The sequence below is a fragment of the Triturus cristatus genome, chromosome 2_2 (assembly GCF_964204655.1).
Source record: "Triturus cristatus chromosome 2_2, aTriCri1.1, whole genome shotgun sequence".
Taxonomy (NCBI): Eukaryota; Metazoa; Chordata; class Amphibia; order Caudata; family Salamandridae; genus Triturus; species Triturus cristatus.
In genome coordinates this window covers 1,088,259,937-1,088,279,152 of record NC_140582.1, presented here as the reverse complement: position 1 = coordinate 1,088,279,152, position 19,216 = coordinate 1,088,259,937, and the positions used below count along the sequence as shown (strand labels likewise).

At 46.2% G+C, this 19,216-nt stretch overlaps 1 protein-coding gene across 1 annotated transcript in view; it reads left to right on the top strand.

Annotated features, from left to right (window-relative positions):
- The window catches only part of POLR1A (RNA polymerase I subunit A), a 604,540-nt gene that overhangs the window by 203,906 nt on the left and 381,418 nt on the right, over nt 1-19,216 (top strand). The window contains exons 10-11 of the mRNA XM_085642615.1: nt 3,252-3,425; nt 15,356-15,478. Of these exons, the coding sequence (XP_085498741.1) occupies nt 3,252-3,425; nt 15,356-15,478 (297 nt within the window). The remainder of the gene's footprint in view (nt 1-3,251; nt 3,426-15,355; nt 15,479-19,216) is intronic.

Here is a 19,216-nt window from a genome sequence, read left to right as displayed (position 1 = left end):
TGCATTTAGTGCACAGTGCTGTATATGCAGGCAGGACAGTTAATATACTGCACAGTGCTGTATATGCAGGCAGGACGGTGCATTTACTGCACAGTGCTGTTTATGCAGGCAGGACAGTGCATTCACTGCACAGTGCTGTATATGCAGGCAGGACAGTGCATTCACTGCACATTGCTGTATATGCAGGCAGGACAGTGCATTCACTGCACAGTGCTGTATGCAGGCAGGACGGTGCATGTACTGCACAGTGCTGTATATGCAGGCAGGACAGTGCATTCACTGCACAGTGCTGTATATGCAGGCAGGACAGTGCATTCACTGCACAGTGCTGTATATGCACGGTGCATTTACTGCTAAGTTCAAAAGATGTTCAAAATAAGTAGCAAGTCTGGTCCACTTTGAATGGGAACAGAGTTAACCGTATGATGATCCTTCAGACCTAAAGTGAGACCAGCGACCATCAATCAAACGGTCCACTTAAAAAAAAAATGAGGGGCGTTTATCTTGATGTGGCATGGTAGTGTGGAAAGCCTTACCAATGGAGCTGTGAATAAACGTTCACTCCAACAACTTTGGAGTGATGCTAAAATACATCTGTTTGGAAAAGCTGCTCCTCAGTTACCCTTGCGTCGGTGGACACTGTGAGACCTGTCCTTGCTTTCCCTGGTCTCTGAAGTAAAAAAGAAAGCAATAAAAACATAAGGTAAACCACTTTTGTACCAGCCCTCTTTGCATTGTCCAGTTTCTACTCCTTGCCCTTTCTGTAGCCCTTCGACAGCAAATAGGAAGCCGTCAAGAAGATATGGGTCTTACAAAGGATCAGGCTTTTCATTTCGGTCAAAGTTTGCATGATGTCACCTCTACTAGCCCAGGCATTCTGTTGAATCAACAGGCATGGAAGAGGGATCAAATAAGTGCAAGTGGTCTGATAAGTCACTTTACCCAACTAGCGGCTCTTGTTAAATGTAGCATCCTTAATGTGTAAGCCTGTAGGAGAGCATCCTTACTGCGTAAGCCTGTAGTGAGAGCATCCTTACTGCGTAAGCCTGTAGTGAGAGCATCCTTACTGCGTAAGCCTGTAGTGAGAGCATCCTTACTGCGTAAGCCTGTAGTGAGAGTATCCTTACTGCGTAAGCCTGTAGTGAGAGCATCCTTACTGCGTAAGCCTGTAGTGAGAGCATCCTTACTGCGTAAGCCTGTAGTGAGAGCATCCTTACTGCGTAAGCCTGTAGTGAGAGCATCCTTACTGCGTAAGCCTGTAGTGAGAGCATCCTTACTACGTAAGCCTGTGGTGAGAGCATCCTTACTGCGTAAGCCTGTAGTGAGAGCATCCTTATTGCGTAAGCCTGTAGTGAGAGCATCCTTACTGCGTAAGCCTGTAGTGAGAGCATCCTTACTGCGTAAGCCTGTAGTGAGAGCATCCTTACTGCGTAAGCCTGTAGTGAGAGCATCCTTACTGCGTAAGCCTGTAGTGAGAGCATCCTTACTGCGTAAGCCTGTAGTGAGAGCATCCTTACTGCGTAATCCTGTAGTGAGAGCATCCTTACTGTGTAAGCCTGTGGTGAGAGCATCCTTACTGTGTAAGCCTGTAGTGAGAGCATCCTTACTGCATAAGCCTGTAGTGAGAGCATCCTTACTGCATAAGCCTGTAGTGAGAGCATCCTTACTGCGTATGCCTGTAGTGAGAGCATCCTTACTGCGCAAGCCTGTAGTGAGAGCATCCTTATTGCGTAAGCCTGTAGTGAGAGCATCCTTACTGCATAAGCCTGTAGTGAGAGCATCCTTACTGCGTAAGCCTGTAGTGAGAGCATCCTTACTGCGTAAGCCTGTAGTGAGAGCATCCTTACTGCGTAAGCCTGTAGTGAGAGCATCCTTACTGCGTAAGCCTGTAGTGAGAGCATCCTTACTGCGTAATCCTGTAGTGAGAGCATCCTTACTGTGTAAGCCTGTGGTGAGAGCATCCTTACTGTGTAAGCCTGTAGTGAGAGCATCCTTACTGCGTAAGCCTGTAGTGAGAGCATCCTTACTGCATAAGCCTGTAGTGAGAGCATCCTTACTGCGTATGCCTGTAGTGAGAGCATCCTTACTGCGCAAGCCTGTGGTGAGAGCATCCTTATTGCGTAAGCCTGTAGTGAGAGCATCCTTACTGCATAAGCCTGTAGTGAGAGCATCCTTACTGCGTAAGCCTGTAGTGAGAGCATCCTTACTGCGTAAGCCTGTAGTGAGAGCATCCTTACTGCGGAAGCCTGTAGTGAGAGCATCCTTACTGCGTAAGCCTGTGGTGAGAGAATCCTTACTGCGTAAGCCTGTAGTGAGAGCATCCTTACTGCGTAAGCCTGTAGTGAGAGCATCCTTACTGCGTAAGCCTGTAGTGAGAGCATCCTTACTGCGTAAGCCTGTAGTGAGAGCATCCTTACTGCGTAAGCCTGTAGTGAGAGCATCCTTACTGCGTAAGCCTGTAGTGAGAGCATCCTTACTGCGTAAGCCTGTAGTGAGAGCATCCTTACTGCGTAAGCCTGTAGTGAGAGCATCCTTACTGCGTAAGCCAGTAGTGAGAGCATCCTTACTGCGTAAGCCTGTAGTGAGAGCATCCTTACTGCGTAAGCCTGTAGTGAGAGCATCCTTACTGCGTAAGCCTGTAGAGAGAGCATCCTTACTGCGTAAGCCTGTAGTGAGAGCATCCTTACTGCGTAAGCCTGTAGTGAGAGCATCCTTACTGCGTAAGCATGTAGAGAGAGCATCCTTACTGCGTAAGCCTGTAGTGAGAGCATCCTTACTGCGTAAGCCTGTAGTGAGAGCATCCTTACTGCTTAAGCCTGTAGTGAGAGCATCCTTACTGCGTAAGCCTGTAGAGAGAGCATCCTTACTGCGTAAGCCTGTAGTGAGAGCTTCCTTACTGCGTAAGCCTGTAGTGAGAGCATCCTTACTGCGTAAGCCTGTAGTGAGAGCATCCTTACTGTGTAAGCCTGTACTGACAGCATCCTTACTGTGTAAGCCTGTAGTGAGAGCATCCTTAATGCGTAAGCCTGTAGTGAGATCATCCTTACTGTGTAAGCCTGTAGTGAGAGCATCCTTACTGCGTAAGCCTGTGGTGAGAGAATTGTTGGAGCAGATTGCCTTGAAATGCATAATTGCTTCATCTGAATTCAATGAACTTCAGCCTTCAGCCTGTGGGGAGTAGCTCTTTCTTCTGGTGAAGTGTTTGTGGTTCCTGCCTGTAGTGACTGTTTGTGTTTTCCTTTTTGTCACAGGTAGACAGTCAAGAGCTGGATACTATGGACCGGGCATTCCTGGCCAATCTCGTAGGGGTGACTCTGACAGACAAGCTGTACAGTGCCTGGATCTATCTGCAGAGCCACGTGAACATTGTATTCGACAGCGACATGGATAGATTAATGACTGAAAAATATCCAGGGATTCGCCAGGTGAGGAACTGAACACCCCCATATTTCATCGGGTTGCTGTGGAAGGGATTTTGCACATTTAGAAAATATTCTCCATGTGGAGAAAGCTATAAGGCTACATGTGAAAACGTATTCATCAGATTTCTCATCTATTGCAAAATCTTCATAAATACATTTTGCGAGTTGGTATGCTCTTGGAAATCTATGTGTATCACAGACCTTTTTGTGACCCCCATTGAAGTTGGAAATCTTTTACAAACATACATAGGAGGATACCTACAAGGGTAGATTTCTAACTTTTCCAACCTCTGCTTTTTGAATCGGACTCCTTAAGATCAGCTTTTTCTAAACACTCACAATTTTGGCAGGTATTCGATATCTAAAATGCCACATAATGTTATATTCTATTTTCTATATGTTTATGTTCTGCCTGTTTGCACTGGCTAGGAATATAAAAGGAATGGAGTCAAGCCCTTCAAGGAATTTAGACCTCAGAATATTTCGCCACCTCCTTCCTACTTTTCCTGTACCTATGCTTATTAATTACCAGCCACTGGACTGTTAGGTTGGAGAAGCTAATTGTAACTGAAACCCCACAAAAAATATCAAAGTCTGTGCGGGTACAATCTCAAAAGCATAGTTCTCTTCCAGGGGATCCTCATCAATAGTCATAAGCATTAGAATATTCCCGCCCATGCGCGGGACCCCGGAAACACTATATTATATGTGCCCCACATATATATCCATATATATATACCTATATATATATATAAAAACAAGCAATGGCAGCCTACTAAACACCAGAGCTGAATCATGCCATAAGGAATTTCTACCATACATGAAAAACATGCATTAGAAACAGGAGAAAACAATAGCAAAATTTGTTTAGAAACTATTTTAATGCTCAGCACAAGGTAAAAATCCTCATAAATCACTGAAAGCATAGGAAGCTCCCAGGCTGCATTGCAAACACCCAGTCTAAAAAGACTGAAAAGCTAACTTGTAGCTGCATAGCAATAAACTGACACCGTGCCTTTAAGGCACACCTGACCCCCAACTTCCCATCATGCCTCAGGGGTGACAGTTAGGTCAGTTGTTCTTTCCGGCTCCTTCAGGAAGGATCGGCGTCGAGGATGAGGTCTCCGTCGTCGTCTCGACGGCGTTCGGCTTCGAGGGCGAGAAATACCCCTCAGCCGTCGTCGCGCAGACCGTCGACGACGAGATTGGACGCAGACCACGTTCGGCGTCGAGAGAGAGAGTCCCTCCGTCGTCGGCTTCACATCACCGTTCGACGTCGAGGCAACATTCTTCGCCTGCTCATCGGCACAGGTCGCCGTCGACACGGCGTTCAACGTCGAGCAGACGAGAGGCCCGACAAGCAGGAAGGCAGGAGCCCAGATCGACGTCGAGAGCACGCTCGACGTCGAGACAGTCCTCGGTGAGGTCTGAGGATGGATCGGTGGTCCTAGTGATGGAGTCAGCTTCGCACCATTCGTCCTCGCACTCATCCAAGGGGGCTTCTCCAAGGTCAGCTACTCCGCAAGGTCTCTCACGGAGAGAAGTTGCTAGCCATGTCCGCAGGTCTCCTTCAAGACAACGCGAGACCACTTCTGCGGTTCCACTGTCGCCCAGATGGCTGCTGCCCATACGTCACTGGCAGGACTCAGGGGCGACAAGGAGGATGCAAGAGTATGCCATTCTGGCGCATAGATCTCCGCTTCAAACATTGGTGGACGAAGTAGACAGAGTGAGTCCTCCCAGGCAAGCACGCGAGAAGTCACCTGAGAGACAGCGCCCTAGGTCGCGCTCCCCCAGGCGAGAAGATCGTGCAGTCAGATCACGGACCCGTGATCATCGACGAGGTAGAAGAACGCCATCTACTTCCTCGACTTCCTCCACCCGGTCCTCAAAGAGGGATTACTCCCCCCACGCTATCGGACAGCCCAGTGTCCAGGGTCTCGCCCATAGACGATATCAACACATACCATGAGGTTCTGCAGAGGGGTGCTCAGAAACTCAACATTGAGATGTCAGTCCCGCAAGTCACGACGACGCTGATTTTCGAGACTCTGCATCAGAAGACTGCATCTCGACCGCTGCTTCCATTGGTTCCTGGGATCCTGGACCCTGTCATGGACACCTTCTTAACTCCAGCAACCATCAAGGCGGTGCCGGCTCGCATCCATAAGAAATATAAGCCGGCTTTCCTCTGATCCGGTCTTTGTTAAGATGGACCCTCCTGCAGACTCGGTAATAGTAGCAGCGGCAAGGAAGACTCAAGCAGTATCGTCATCTTCTTCTGTCCCACCAGATAAAGAGAGCAGAGCTCAGGACTCGTGGGGTCGCAAAGCCTGCACGTCGGCGGCGGCATCCCTTAAGGTCTCCAGTGCGGCTGCGCTGCTCGGCCGTTATGACAGAGCTCTCTGGGACTCTTTGGAGCGGTTCAAATCCAAGCTCCCAAAGGAGGACCAAAAGGATTTCGAGGAGATAGTCACTGAGGGATCCTTGGTGGCTAATAAGACGATTAGCATGGCGGCGGATGGAGCGGTGCTATCAGCGCATTCTTACGCGCATGGAGTATGCGCCAGGAGATTGTCCTGGTTGAGACTAACAGGGCTGAAACCAGATGCGCAGCAGAGAATCTTCCATTCTCTGGCTCTTCTCTCTTCGGCACGCATGCTGATGAAGAGATGGGTCGCATGAAGACCGAGTTGGACACCCTCAAGGCGGTTGGGTTGGAGAAAAAGAAGGAGTTCAGACGCCGCTACAGACCCAACCAGCGCAAGGGGCCTCAACAGAGGGTTCAAACCCCTCAGTGGTCCCAGAATAAGGCCCAGGGAAAGTCACAGTATTGGGAAGGAAAGTCCAACAGAGGTAGAGGGGGCCACCAACAGCAGTCCTCTACCACGGCGAGAGCAGGAGGGAAGTCATGAGCAGTGGCTTCCTCTGCCGCCGTTGCCCACTCCAGTGGGAGGAAGTGCTTCACAACATCTGGCAGAGTGGGACAGCATCACAAAAGATCGCTGGGTGCTGAATATACTGCGCAATGGATATACGCTTAATTCCCGTGCGCTTCCAAAGGACATACCACCAAAGAAGTCCCGTCCTCACCAGTTACAGCTGCTTCGAAAAGAGGTGAGGGCCCTTCTTCAAAAGCAGGCTATCGAAAAGGTTCCACCTTCTCAAATTGGAAAGGGAGTGTACTCCCGGTACTTTCTGGTCCCCAAAAAAGATCAGGAGCACAAATTTCAGCGGATCCTGGACCTTAGTCTTCTGAACAAGGTCATAGTCAAGGAGAATTTTCGCATGTTGGCACTTCATCAAATATGTTCACATCTGCAAGTAGGGGATTGGATGTGTTCGGTGGACCTCCAAGATGCGTACTTCTACATTTCCATTGCAAAGCGTCATCGCAAGTACCTGCGGTTTGTGGTTGGCCACAAGCATTATCAATACAAGGTCCTACCCTTTGGACTCAAGTCGGCTCCGCGAGTCTTCACCAAATGCATGGCATTGGTGGCAGCTTTTCTTCACAGAAAAGGTCTCTTCGTCTACCCATACTTAGACGACTGGCTGCTGAAAGGTCCATCCCAGCAGCAGGTGAGGCAAGACTTCCAGATCTGCCTGCAACAGTTGCACGATCTCGGCCTTCATGTCAACATGGAGAAGTCAGTGCAGCAGCCCACCCAAACCATCCACTACCTTGGCTCCGTTCTGGACACAAGCGTGGGAAGAGCGTATCCTTCAGAGGAGCGACTGTCCTCAATGAAACGGAAGTGCAGGCTCCTACTCCAGGTGCAGAACCCGTCAGTCCGGCAGGTGGAATCCCTGCTGGGATCCATGGCGTCCTGCATCTTTCTCATCCCCAACGCACAGCTGAGGATGCGGCCTTTGCAACAAACTCTGGAGGACCAGTGGGATCAGTCAACAGGTCGCTGGGAAGATCAGATATGTCTCTTCCAGGCGGCGAGATCCTCCCTCACATGGTGGACTCAGCAGCGGAATCTGATGGTGGGAGTCCCTTTTCACCAGCCACTTCCAGTGCAATCGGTGGTGACAGACGCGTCTCTGCAAGGCTGGGGGGCACACATGGGGTGCTTTCAGATACAAGGGCGGTGGTCGGCGAAGGAACAGACCTACCACATCAATATGCTGGAGCTCCGAGCAGTCCACCTTGCTCTGAAAGCTTTCCTACCGGCAATAGAGTCCGATTCGGTCCTGGTCCAGACCGACGACCATGTTCTACCTAAACAAACCGGGTGGAACTCGGTCACGTCCTCTTTCCCTGGAGTCACAGGCGATCTGGCACTGGCTTCTCGCCCGGAACCTCTCGGTAGTGGCAGTGCACCTTCCAGGAGAGCTAAATATCAAGGCAGACGCACTCAGCAGGCACTTCGAAGACCAGCCAGACTGGGTGCTGCACGACAAGGTGGTGGCGGACCTTTTCCATCGTTGGGGTCGTCCGGAGATAGATCTATTCTCAGACGACGAAAACACAAAATGCCATGCCTTCGCGTCCAGATTCCACCGTCCAGGGACAAGGGGGAATGCGCTTTTGATGGACTGGTCAGGCACATATGCCTACGCCTTTCCTCCTCTGCCCCTGATCCCGAAGGTGGTGTCCAAGCTACTCAAATCCAGCATGACGATGATTCTGATTGCTCCAGACTGGCCACGGCAGTGGTGGTACCCGGACCTTCTTCATCTGTCAGTACTTCCACACAGGAGACTGCCTTGCAGGCCGGACCTGCTGACCAAGATGGGCGGGAGGATTCTTCATCCCAACCTTCCCTCACTGAACTTGGCAGCATGGCTCCTGAGGTCCTGCAATACGGACATTTGAAACTGCCCCCTGATTGAATGCATATTTTGAAAGAAGCGAAAAGACCCTCCACAAGAGCGTCGTATGCGTTCAAGTGGAAGAGGTTTTTTCTTTGGTGTAGAGAACATCACCTTGATCCTACGAAGGGGCAGGAGGATGTCATTCTCCCTTACCTTCTGTACTTAGCAAGATCTGGGTTAAAGTATGCTTCTATCAGGGTCCATTTATCTGCCATTACAGCGTACAGGAGATCTCCTAGTCAGCCCTCCTTTTTCCAGATGCAGGTGGTCAAGGACTTCTTACAGGGGTTGAAGAAGGTGTATCCCCCTGTTCGAAACCCTTCTCCTCCGTGGGAGTTGAACCTGGTGTTTTCTAAATTGATGGGCCCGCCCTTTGAGCCAATCCATAGAGCTTCCTTGCAGCATTTGTCTTGGAAGGCCGCTTTTCTGGTAGCCATTACATCGGCGCGCAGAGTAAGCGAGATCCAGGCGCTGTGTACCAAGGAGCCTTACACTGTTTTTCACCATAACAAAGCGGTCTTAAGGGCGGATCCATCTTTTCTCCCTAAGGTAGTGTCTGATTTTCATATCAATCAGTCCATTTCCCTTCCTTCTTTTTTTCCGAATCCAGCGACCCCGGCTGAACGGTAGCTTCATTCCTTGGACCTCAAGAGGGTACTTAAGTTCTACTTAGAAAGTACCAAGGGCATAAGGAAGACAGATCAGTTATTTGTCAATTATGGCGCCATGAGAACAGGCTTCCCAGCTGCTAAGAGATCCATCTCGAGATGGATTGTGTCCTGCATTACCTTAGCTTACCGGCTGCTGAAAAGGCCCTTACCGTTGCCTCCTAAGGCGCATTCCACTAGGGGGAAAGCGGCCACAGTTGCCTTCTTGCATGACGTCCCAATGTCAGAGATCTGCAAGGCGGGCAACCTGGAAATCGGTTCATACCTTTACGAGGCACTACTGCCTAGAATCTGATTCCAGGGCTGATGCTCAAGTAGGCCAAGCTTCCTTGAGGAATCTATTTGGGTAGCTTAGTTTTTCTTTCTAAGCCTACTGATCATTTTCTGTTTATTCTCCTTTGCCCGCAGGGAGATGAGGTGAGGCTCGCTATTCTATTCTAATGCTTATGACTATTGATGAGGATTAGTTACTTACCTGTATTCCTAGTTCTCTTCCAGGGGTATCCTCATCAAAGTCATGAGCAACCCTCCCGCCTCCCCGGGCAAAGGATTGTTATCTTTTGAAGATGTTGTTAACTCTTTGTGCCATGGCTTTTTTAGTCTCCGCAAAGAACAACTGACCTAACTGTCACCCCTGAGGCATGATGGGAAGTTGGGGGTCAGGTGTGCCTTAAAGGCACGGTGTCAGTTTATTGCTATGCAGCTACAAGTTAGCTTTTCAGTCTTTTTAGACTGGGTGTTTGCAATGCAGCCTGGGAGCTTCCTATGCTTTCAGTGATTTATGAGGATTTTTACCTTGTGCTGAGCATTAAAATAGTTTGTAAACAAATTTTGCTATTGTTTTCTCCTGTTTCTAATGCATGTTTTTCATTTATGGTAGAAATTCCTTATGGCATGATTCAGCTCTGGTGTTTAGTAGGCTGCAATTGCTTGTTTTTATATATGTATGTATGTATGTATGTATGTATATATATAGGTGTGTCTATATATATGTATATATATATGGATATATATGTGGAGCACATATAGTATAGTGTTTCCGGGGTCCTGCGCATGGGCGGGAATATTCTAATGCTTATGACTTTGATGAGGATACCCCTGGAAGAGAACTAGGATTACAGGTAAGTAACTAATCCATCTCAATTATTTTACCACTATCTAAGTGATGCCCAGTGTGATCAGAAGTCTTGAGTGTTGCAGGATTTGTAGAAGCCTTGGCAATTACTGCTACACCCTTTGAAAGTCCCTACTGTTAGTGTTCCAAACTTTCACCCTCTAGGCCAACAGATGGAGCCTCTAGATCAACATCCTTCAAACCTGGGTGATGTACATCTCTCATCAAAGTTATGTGGCATTGTACAGTCATAAAGCGTGACCTGGGCTCGTATTACATATAGGGCGCACTGTACTAAAGCGTGTCCTGGGCTCGTATTACAAATAAATATGGGTGCAGCCAGTAACTTTCAGTGCGCCTCCTAAGGGCATGCTTGTCGCTGGGCCTGTGTTGGTAATACTGTGCGGGCGCAGAGGCAAAGTTATTCCTTCATTTGCATGAGGAACGTGTGAGGCGCGCGTGTCTGTCTGTCTGTCTGTCTGTCTGTCTGTCTCCTATCAGATGGCTCGAGCTGTCTGGTTGAAAAAGACATTTTGTCAGCTTAACAAGAAGTTACAGTCTGCTTAATGCCCATTGCTTGGTTGGCCTTGTCACTCTCAATTGATTGCCTTTTATTAGATGGCTTTATTAGATCTCTCCCCTGGAGCATAGCCTGTTTACTTGGGTCCTCGCACTGCTCACTTTTAAGCAACTTCTTTTTATTCTATTTTTTGCTTCAGCCGTTCATGAGAATGCATGTGTTTTTCATCTGTTTCCTTCATGCACTTCTCTTCCCTCCAGGGCTCTGCTACTTTCTCGTCTGTGTGCTTTTCCCCCCATCATTCTTTTAGTTTTTGGTTTTCCTTTAGGAGGGGCCAGGCAGCAAATTGCTGCCAGACCCTCTCCTTTATGAATAAAAGCGCTTTTGAGCTACTTCATTATCAAATATTTCTTTCTTTTTATATATCAATCCGTCTCGGATTGGTAAAAACTAAAACTATCACCCGTCAGGCACTTGCAGCATGATTCATGCTCGTGCCAGCCAAATGATGCGACCGCCAGCTGAGTCATTGCACCTTTTTCCCCCTTTTGATCATTTCTGCTGATGCTGCACTACATGAACATATCCAATTAGGCAGTGGAAGCTGCCTGCTCGAGACCTCGGAGTAACGGCCTATGGGGTTGGGCGAGTTGTCTGCAGCTCCTGCGTGCTGCAGCATGTTGGCTAACCCTGTATCAGTCGAGGCCGACATCCACAAAAGGCAAACTATCTCATAAAAGACTGAAGTAATGGATCTCAGAGATCTACTGCTTCAACAAAACTCATTTGCCTGCCTCTTACTCGATGGCTTGCCGCGCTTCTGTAAGATGCTGAAGCTGCCGGAGCATTTATGGACAAGCATCAGGTCTCAGAGTTGCTTTTCTTTACCAAAGGCTGTGCTCACAATACTTTGTTCAATAAAGTGTTGCAAACACAGGGAACAGTCTAATATTAAACACACTGGTGTGTATTCGATGCATATCTTGCTGCTGTGGGCAGTAAACATTTTTCAGCAAAAGCATAAAATGTGTGTGGACTTCAGGGACCTCTACAAACACTTCTGGGTGGGTCGCCAATCGCTTCCAAACATTTCAGAGACTGTACTTAGAGGAACCACGTTATTCAGCAGCACTTATTTAGCATCAACCTATTAAGTGCCCCTGCTTGCCGAACCTAAGCATTTTACTGTAATATTCTGAAGTTACTTAATTCACTGTTACTTAATTCACTGATATGTTAATGATTACAGACATCTTGCGTATGTTTAAAGGTGCACCATGGTGATAGAACCTGGTGTGATGATGCTTCTGCAGTTTGCTGTCAGTTGCACCTGACATCTTCTGCTGGATGGATGGGATCACTTTACTGGAATAGACCTAATACTGCTTTTGCTACTTGGAAACTCAGCATCTTCATTTCAACTTGAATTTTACATTCACCTGTACTCTTTGAAAATTCACAGAGTACAGAAAAATGTACTAGAGGCTTTTCCAGTGCCTTTTTCTTCCAAAGCATTATATTGCTGTTGGGTCGAGACAGAGAAGATCATGGCAGGATTTATAAGTGTGTCTTGGAGAGATTGTAGTTGTCAGGTTTAACAGAAAAGTAAATGTAGTTAGTGTATGGTTCAGACGTTAAGTCTTTCTGAACTAGTCAAAGGATATTGGAATGTAAGGGAAGAATTGAACCTGACAGAGTGGAAAAGTTTAGAGGCACACTTTTAGTTCCTCCAGTTGACCTAAGAGACTTTTTAAAATTTAGCACATGACAGGCACTTGGAAAGAATGTAACTAATGCCAGGGTGCGTAAACAATGCTGGTGGCAAATAGGAGTATTAAAAGATTGTTGTCTTTGTAACCAAGAATGATGAGAACAAAATAGATCACTCGGTACGTCTCTCCTGCAGAAATTCCTTCTGAAGCCTGGAAGATGCTGGGCTTGGCCATCCATGGCCCGTTTGAGATTCTGCTTCAGAAGGAATCTTCTGTCCATCTGCTTGTCGATTACACCTCAGAGTGGGTAGTGACCAAATGTGTGTGTGTGTGTGTGTGTCCAGTGAATACCCAAGTGGTAACTGAATTTCTGAATGATGGATTTGCTCATGAGGGAATTCCCACATTTATCATCCGAGATAGTGAAGTGCAATTTTTTCAGTTAGACGAGTGATTTTTTTTTAAACCATTTTGTCAATTGAACATTTTAAGACCTGCCCTTTTTTCCCACAAGTCAGTGACCTGGTGGGACAAAAACGCAGGATGGCCAAGGCATGTGTACAAAGAGCAGTAGATACCATGATTCTGCTGAAAGATGTAATGTAAGAAACCTGGAGGGGACATCTCAATATCCCCAAATCTGTAAAATTGAAGCCTTCCTTCTTAGCCTTGAAGGGTAGGATCCCCAATTCCAAACTCAACCCAGATTGACTGGTTGCCAGCAGTAGGAAGAACAAAGAGGTTGAATGCCAAATGAAAGGGAGATTGTTTGCCAGGAGAGGAGTGTATCCCAGACAATATAATGCCTGATTATTAACAAGAAGTGTGTGAAACAAATATTGTGGAGAGTAGGTGATATTGTTGTGGTGAAAAAAGAAGGTTCAATAGGTAAGAAGAGTCCAATTATATGGGACCCTTCATTATACTGAGGTACATAGGATGTTTTGGTTCTTGACACAGGTGATGTGTGGAGTATGTCCGGCGGGTAATTTTAACACAAAGCTGCAATTTCAAGAGGTGATTGTAGGCACAAGGACAATTTCTGATTATCATGCTCTAGGTATTCCTAACAAATTCTCCACGGCTTCTTATGTTATCTGTGATGAAAGGTATGGACTTGGTAAAGGAGGTACTGGAGGCCAAAATGGTTGGGTGGTCTATGTGCATGAAGTATTATATTTCTGAAGTAATGTTCTCTTAATGTGTACCTGCATAGCTATTCTTGTTATTTAATTAATGTTCTTGCTTTTATGTGTAGGTTATCTTAGTAACTATTTGTGATCATTTTATAAGGGAATTGTGTGTGTGTTGTGGATTAGCTGTGGGCTTTGCCAGTGAAGGCATCCGTAGAACTTAAGATGTTGTGTCCTCACTGAGGTTCCAATATTTGCAGCTGGCGACCAAGTTGTAAAGTTCATAGTTTAATGTTTCACATCCTGAAGCCAATAAAAGAACTTGTGCTCATCTTCGCTTGGACTGGAGTGTTATTGGCGGCAACAGAACATTGATGCTGAGTGGTCAGAGCTGGGGAGATTTGGATGAGATGGCACATACTGGGATCAGCCCTACTGGTTCATGTTGAACTGCTTTGAGGTCTTTGAGGAGGGCATTGCCATAATTCAGCCCTGAACTTACCAAAGCCTGAACTACTGTGTTTAGGGATGCAGTTTCTCCTTTAGAGAGCATGGTTTGCCACACAGCCTTCCTCCTTTTGGTACTGGTGCGCTGCTTTAAATGCATTTCATTTTCAACATTGAAGTCAACACTAGCAACGTGTCCAATGCATTTGTGTTAAACTTTGCCAAAGAATACAAAAAACTGTTTTAAGACAACTGAACCTCCCACATCCCTTTGATGAAACTTTGGTTACAGAGTGGTCCAAGCATGCATTGTATAGTGGAAGAGTAGCATACGTTTTAGGTCTTGTCTACCAGACAGCACAACTTATCAGGAAGTTACAATGGGCTTACACCCTGCCCATAGCTAACCATTGATTGACTTTATTGACACTTGTATCTGCTTGTTTCTTATTTAATGGCTTTCTTTTTCCCATCTTGTCAATTTTGTGCATGTCCCAACCATGGAGCATTTCCTCTTTATCATCCATTTGATTGGTTGACTTGTATTCTTACACAGTCCAATTTTAGGGAACTACTTTTTTTCTTTTCTTCTTTGTTAAGCGTTTTGAAGAGAGTGGATGTGTTTTCCAGCTCTCTCCCTTATTTGCTTCTCCTACAGTAAACTACCCATCCCCTGCACTCTGTGTTGCTCTCTCCCTTATGTGCTGTTTGCTCTCCTCTGTGTATTTCTTTCCCATCTCCTGTGTTGCTCTCTCCCTTGTGTGCTGCTTCTCCCCTCTTTTTCCAACCAGTTTTTTTTTTCCTGCCCACTCCTTTTTACGTTTCAGCCACCTGCACCCACTACCATCTTATCCATACCCCTGCCGGTCCTTTTTTATTTGAATTATTTTTTGTAAAAATGTTTTGAGGGTGCCGCAGGAAATTGCTGTCAACGCTTTCACCTTACGAAAAAAAACGTTGTAGTGCTACTCAAATTTCATTTTTCTATTTCCTGAATTATCATGGATTGTAAATTCAAATTTAGTACATTTGCACATGCGTCTTGACCCATGCACGTGTATAAGCATCATGCATGCACGCACCTAGGGTCAATAGGTCCCAAAGGTGACATCTACTAGCTTTGCCAACGCTTGTTAATGTTGTCATGAGCCATAGTTACCATAGCAGATCTTGGCCACACTAAGGGCTGTAGCATTAAAAACTGTCATAAGACCGCGCTACCAGAAAAAGAGACTTTGGATATGGAAGTTTATGTACACCGGGTGCATCTAGAATTAAAACTGCAGGCCTTCCATTGCTAGTCCAGAGCGGTATGCAGAGGATAGCAGGGGATCTGCTGACTATTAAAAATGATGAAGTTTGAAAGCCAAATAAAAAGTTCATATCGTCAGGAATTTGAGAATGATTTTTTGGGCAGCTGACTGTTGGTGGATGGGCTGGTTCAATTGCAAGACACTGTTGTGTTCTGTGCTTTATGTGTGATTTTTCTCTGATTCGTGTTTTATACACTTGCAGATCTTGGAGAAGAAGGATGGTCTTTTCCGGAAGCACATGATGGGGAAGCGTGTGGACTACGCGGCACGTTCAGTTATTTGCCCTGACATGTACATAAACACCAATGAGATTGGGATACCTATGGTAAGTAAACATAGTGTGCTCATACCTGGTAAATGCCTTGTTGCTGGAATGCTAATATCCTTGGTGTATGCATGTGTCATATGATATGGAATGCATTTTCCATGTGAGGATGCCAGTGTCCATTTAAAAAAGAGCTGTCTTAAAGGTTAAGATACATTTATGTTGCTTCAAGTCAAGCAAACACTTCATATCCTGTCTGAGTGCCATTCTTGATCTTATACTACTTTGTAAATACATAGGTGAGTAGAGTGTCTTTACTAACTGTCAGTGGGGCAAGGAGCAGTGCCCTTCTCTGTGCCTTTTGTAGTATGTATGGAATAAATCAGCATCCAGGTATGGGTGTCTATGCACAGCTGGAGTACATGTCGTTTTTTGTTGTAACCAGTGGCAGTCCTACCTAGTGCCAAGCTTTGAGTTTTTAGTCCCTGATTAGTTTATCCACACAGCACAACAAAAGGATTTCAACGTTCATTCTATCTCTTCCACAAGAGCCATTCTTCCTTCCTTTATCCAGACGCGGGAGAGTCATGGAGGTGAGACGGCACTGCCTGTTCCTTTTTCCAGGTGTCCCCTACAGTGGTCGGGTACCTCCCTTTCGCCTATGAAGTAGTGCTACCCCACCTTTGAGGTGGAGACGTCAATCTGGTTCCTTCTTAGGATCAGACACACTTCAATCCGACATCCCTTATTCCTGGGGAGTCCCGCGGCCCCACTAGGGGGCCTTTTCTTTTCCTTTTGATTATAACGATCCTGAAGAAGTGCCGCCCGACGATTGGGCTCCAATGGCACGAAACATGTTGACCACGCACACATAAGCTATCCTGGTACCTTAGGACCTCTAGATAGCACCACTGTTTTTACTTACTCTTGGACCCATATTAAATTAAAAGTCTCTGGGTTCAGATGACTAATTTTAGTCACCTTTTGCACACCACTACTCAATGCATTGTTCCCACGTGCACTCACCACATACGGCGTCCTCAGATCTGAAGAACTCTGCCAAAGAAGCCACCAGGCCTGTCAGACATTGCAGCGCCGGTCTGACGAGGAGCACCCTATGATGAAGCACGACACCCTAACAGGTGTGTGAGGGCGTTATGATCTGAAATTCAGATCTTCCAGCGACGTGATTCTCGGCCTGGTAGAAACCCCCAGTGCACTGCCTGAATAGAGGAACGATCCCCTTCTTGTGTTATACATGTCTTCCTAACCAATGCCCCATTGTCAGTTTGGCTTCAAAGGGGGTAGTACACTGGCAGTTCATGTACTGCGTCTCAATATGTGTGTAGGGCGTGATGCAGCTGAAGGCACCGTGAAACTTTGTCGAGCTCAAACTCCACTGATGATTCCCATAAGGTTCCTCTGGTGGAAACTCTCCACTCCTGTGACCCGCTTCAACCTGTTTCCAGCCAAAGTGAGTGTTTGTGTTGTAAGTTTAAAATAAGCACACAAAGGAGAGCCTGAGGATATTTAAAGACCTGCAGGGGCCACCTCCCCAAAACTAGAAATGAAACGCAGCAAGGCCCCTGGGTCTACACAGAGAATGAAGTAATAGAGTTGAAGAGTGCTGGAGTATTCCTTTTATAGGACAGTTCTCCTCACCCACCTGTAGGTGGCATGCTTCATCTTCGGAAAACCTCCTTGCATTGCAAGCCTAGTCATGTGCTATAAGTTTGCCTGACCATTTGAGGTGAGTGAGGGTTGCACGTCGGCTTAGGAAAGAACGCCTAGTGACCTTGAAGTGAGTGGAGCGGACCACCATACAATAAATCTATGGTCTCTTAACCCCTTCGCTGCCAGGCCTTTTCCCCCTCCTGTGCCACGCCCTTTTTTGGCTATTTGGGGTAGTGCGCGCTGAGGCCCCTGTAACTTTTTGACCACATAAGGTATCCACGCCAAATTTGCGTCCTTTTCTTCCAACATCATGGGGATTCTAAAGATTCTCAGGGTTTGTGGATTCCCCTGGAGGGGTCACAGAAATGAGCCAAAATACAGCAAAATTTAGTTTTTTTTGGGAAAAATGGGCTGCAAATGAAAGCATCTGGGTCTTTCCCTGCAAATGTTATCAAAAAAGGGTTTGTGGGGCTGAAATCACCTTTTTCCCAGCTTTTAGAGGATACCAGACTTTTGTCAGAAACCCAACATATTTTACACAGTTTTGGCATTTTTCTGGGACATAGCCTATTTTTGCTATTTTTTGTGCTTTCGACCTCCTTCCAGTTAATGGTACAAATGGGTACAAAAGCAATAATGGATCCTGGAAAGCTATACATTTTGGAGAAGTAGACAAAATTCTGAATTCAGCAAGGGGTCATTTGTGTAGATCCATCAAGGTTTCTTTATAGAAACTAACAGTTAAATATAGGATAAATTGAAAATTTGTTGAAAAAAATGCCTTTTGTGTCAACGTTTTCACCTGTAACTTCTTCTAATTATGACAGCTCTTTGAAAGCAATATACCGTTACATCCGCTGGAAATTGCTGGTTGTGGGGATATATAGGACTTGTAGGTTCACCAAGAACCCGACGAACCCAGAGCCAAAAACTGAGCAGCAACTTGCAATGGTTTTTTATTATGTACCGGGTATATAGTAATTATTCTGTAAAAATGTGTACATGGAAAAATCGGTATGAAAGACACCTATGTATTTCTGAAATGGGAACAAAATATAGAGTTTAGAAACAGTAGATATTTGCACATTTCCGAAATTAGGAATACTCATACTAGCATGAGAATTATCAGTCATTTTTTAGAATGACTTCTTTTTTACACAATGTCTTTCATTTGGAAGGCAGAAATGCATCGAAAGTCAATAGGTAATAACCGTTCCTTTACAAATCTGAATTACCCTAAGTCTCTCGATAAAAATGGTACCTCGCCTGTATGGGTAGGCATAGTGCCCACGACAGGAAATGGCTCATAACCCAACGTGAACACACCACATTTTCACAATGCAAAATTACCCATTTTTAGAAAAGTGCCTAGCTGGGGTTTTTGAACCATAGCTCTGCCGGCACCTAGGAAAACCTAGCAAACCTATACATTTTTGAAAACTAGACACCCAGGGGAATCCAGGATGGGGTGACTTGACTGCCTCCCACCAGGTTCTGTTACCCAGAATCCCTTGCAAACCTAAAAAATTGCCAAAAAAACAATTTTCCCCATATTTCTGTGGTGGAAAGTTCTGGAATCTGCGTGGATCCACAAATTTCCACCCACCCCGCGTTCCCCAAAGTCTTCCGAGAAAAATGGTACCTCACTTGTGTGGGTCGGCCTAGTGCCCGCGACAGGAAACGGCGCAAAACGCAACGTGGACACACCTCAATTTCGCTGTGAAAAATGACCCTTTTTTGGCAAAGTGCCTAGCTGTAGGTTTTGAACCATAGCTCTGCCGGCACCTAGGGAAACCTAGCAAACCTATACATTGTTGAAAACTAGACACCCAGGGGAATCCAGGATGGGGTGACTTGACTGCCTCCCACCAGGTTCTGTTACCCAGAATCCCTTGCAAACCTAAAAAATTGTCCAAAAAAACACATTTTCCCCACATTTCTGTGGTGGAAAGTTCTGGAATCTGCGTGGATCCACAAATGTCCACCCACCTCGTGTTCCCCAAAGTCTTCCGAGAAAAATGGTACCTCACTTGTGTGGGTCGGCCTAGTGCCCGCGACAGGTAACGGCGCAAAACGCATCATGGACACACCTCAATTTCGCATGTGAAAAATGTACTTTTTTTG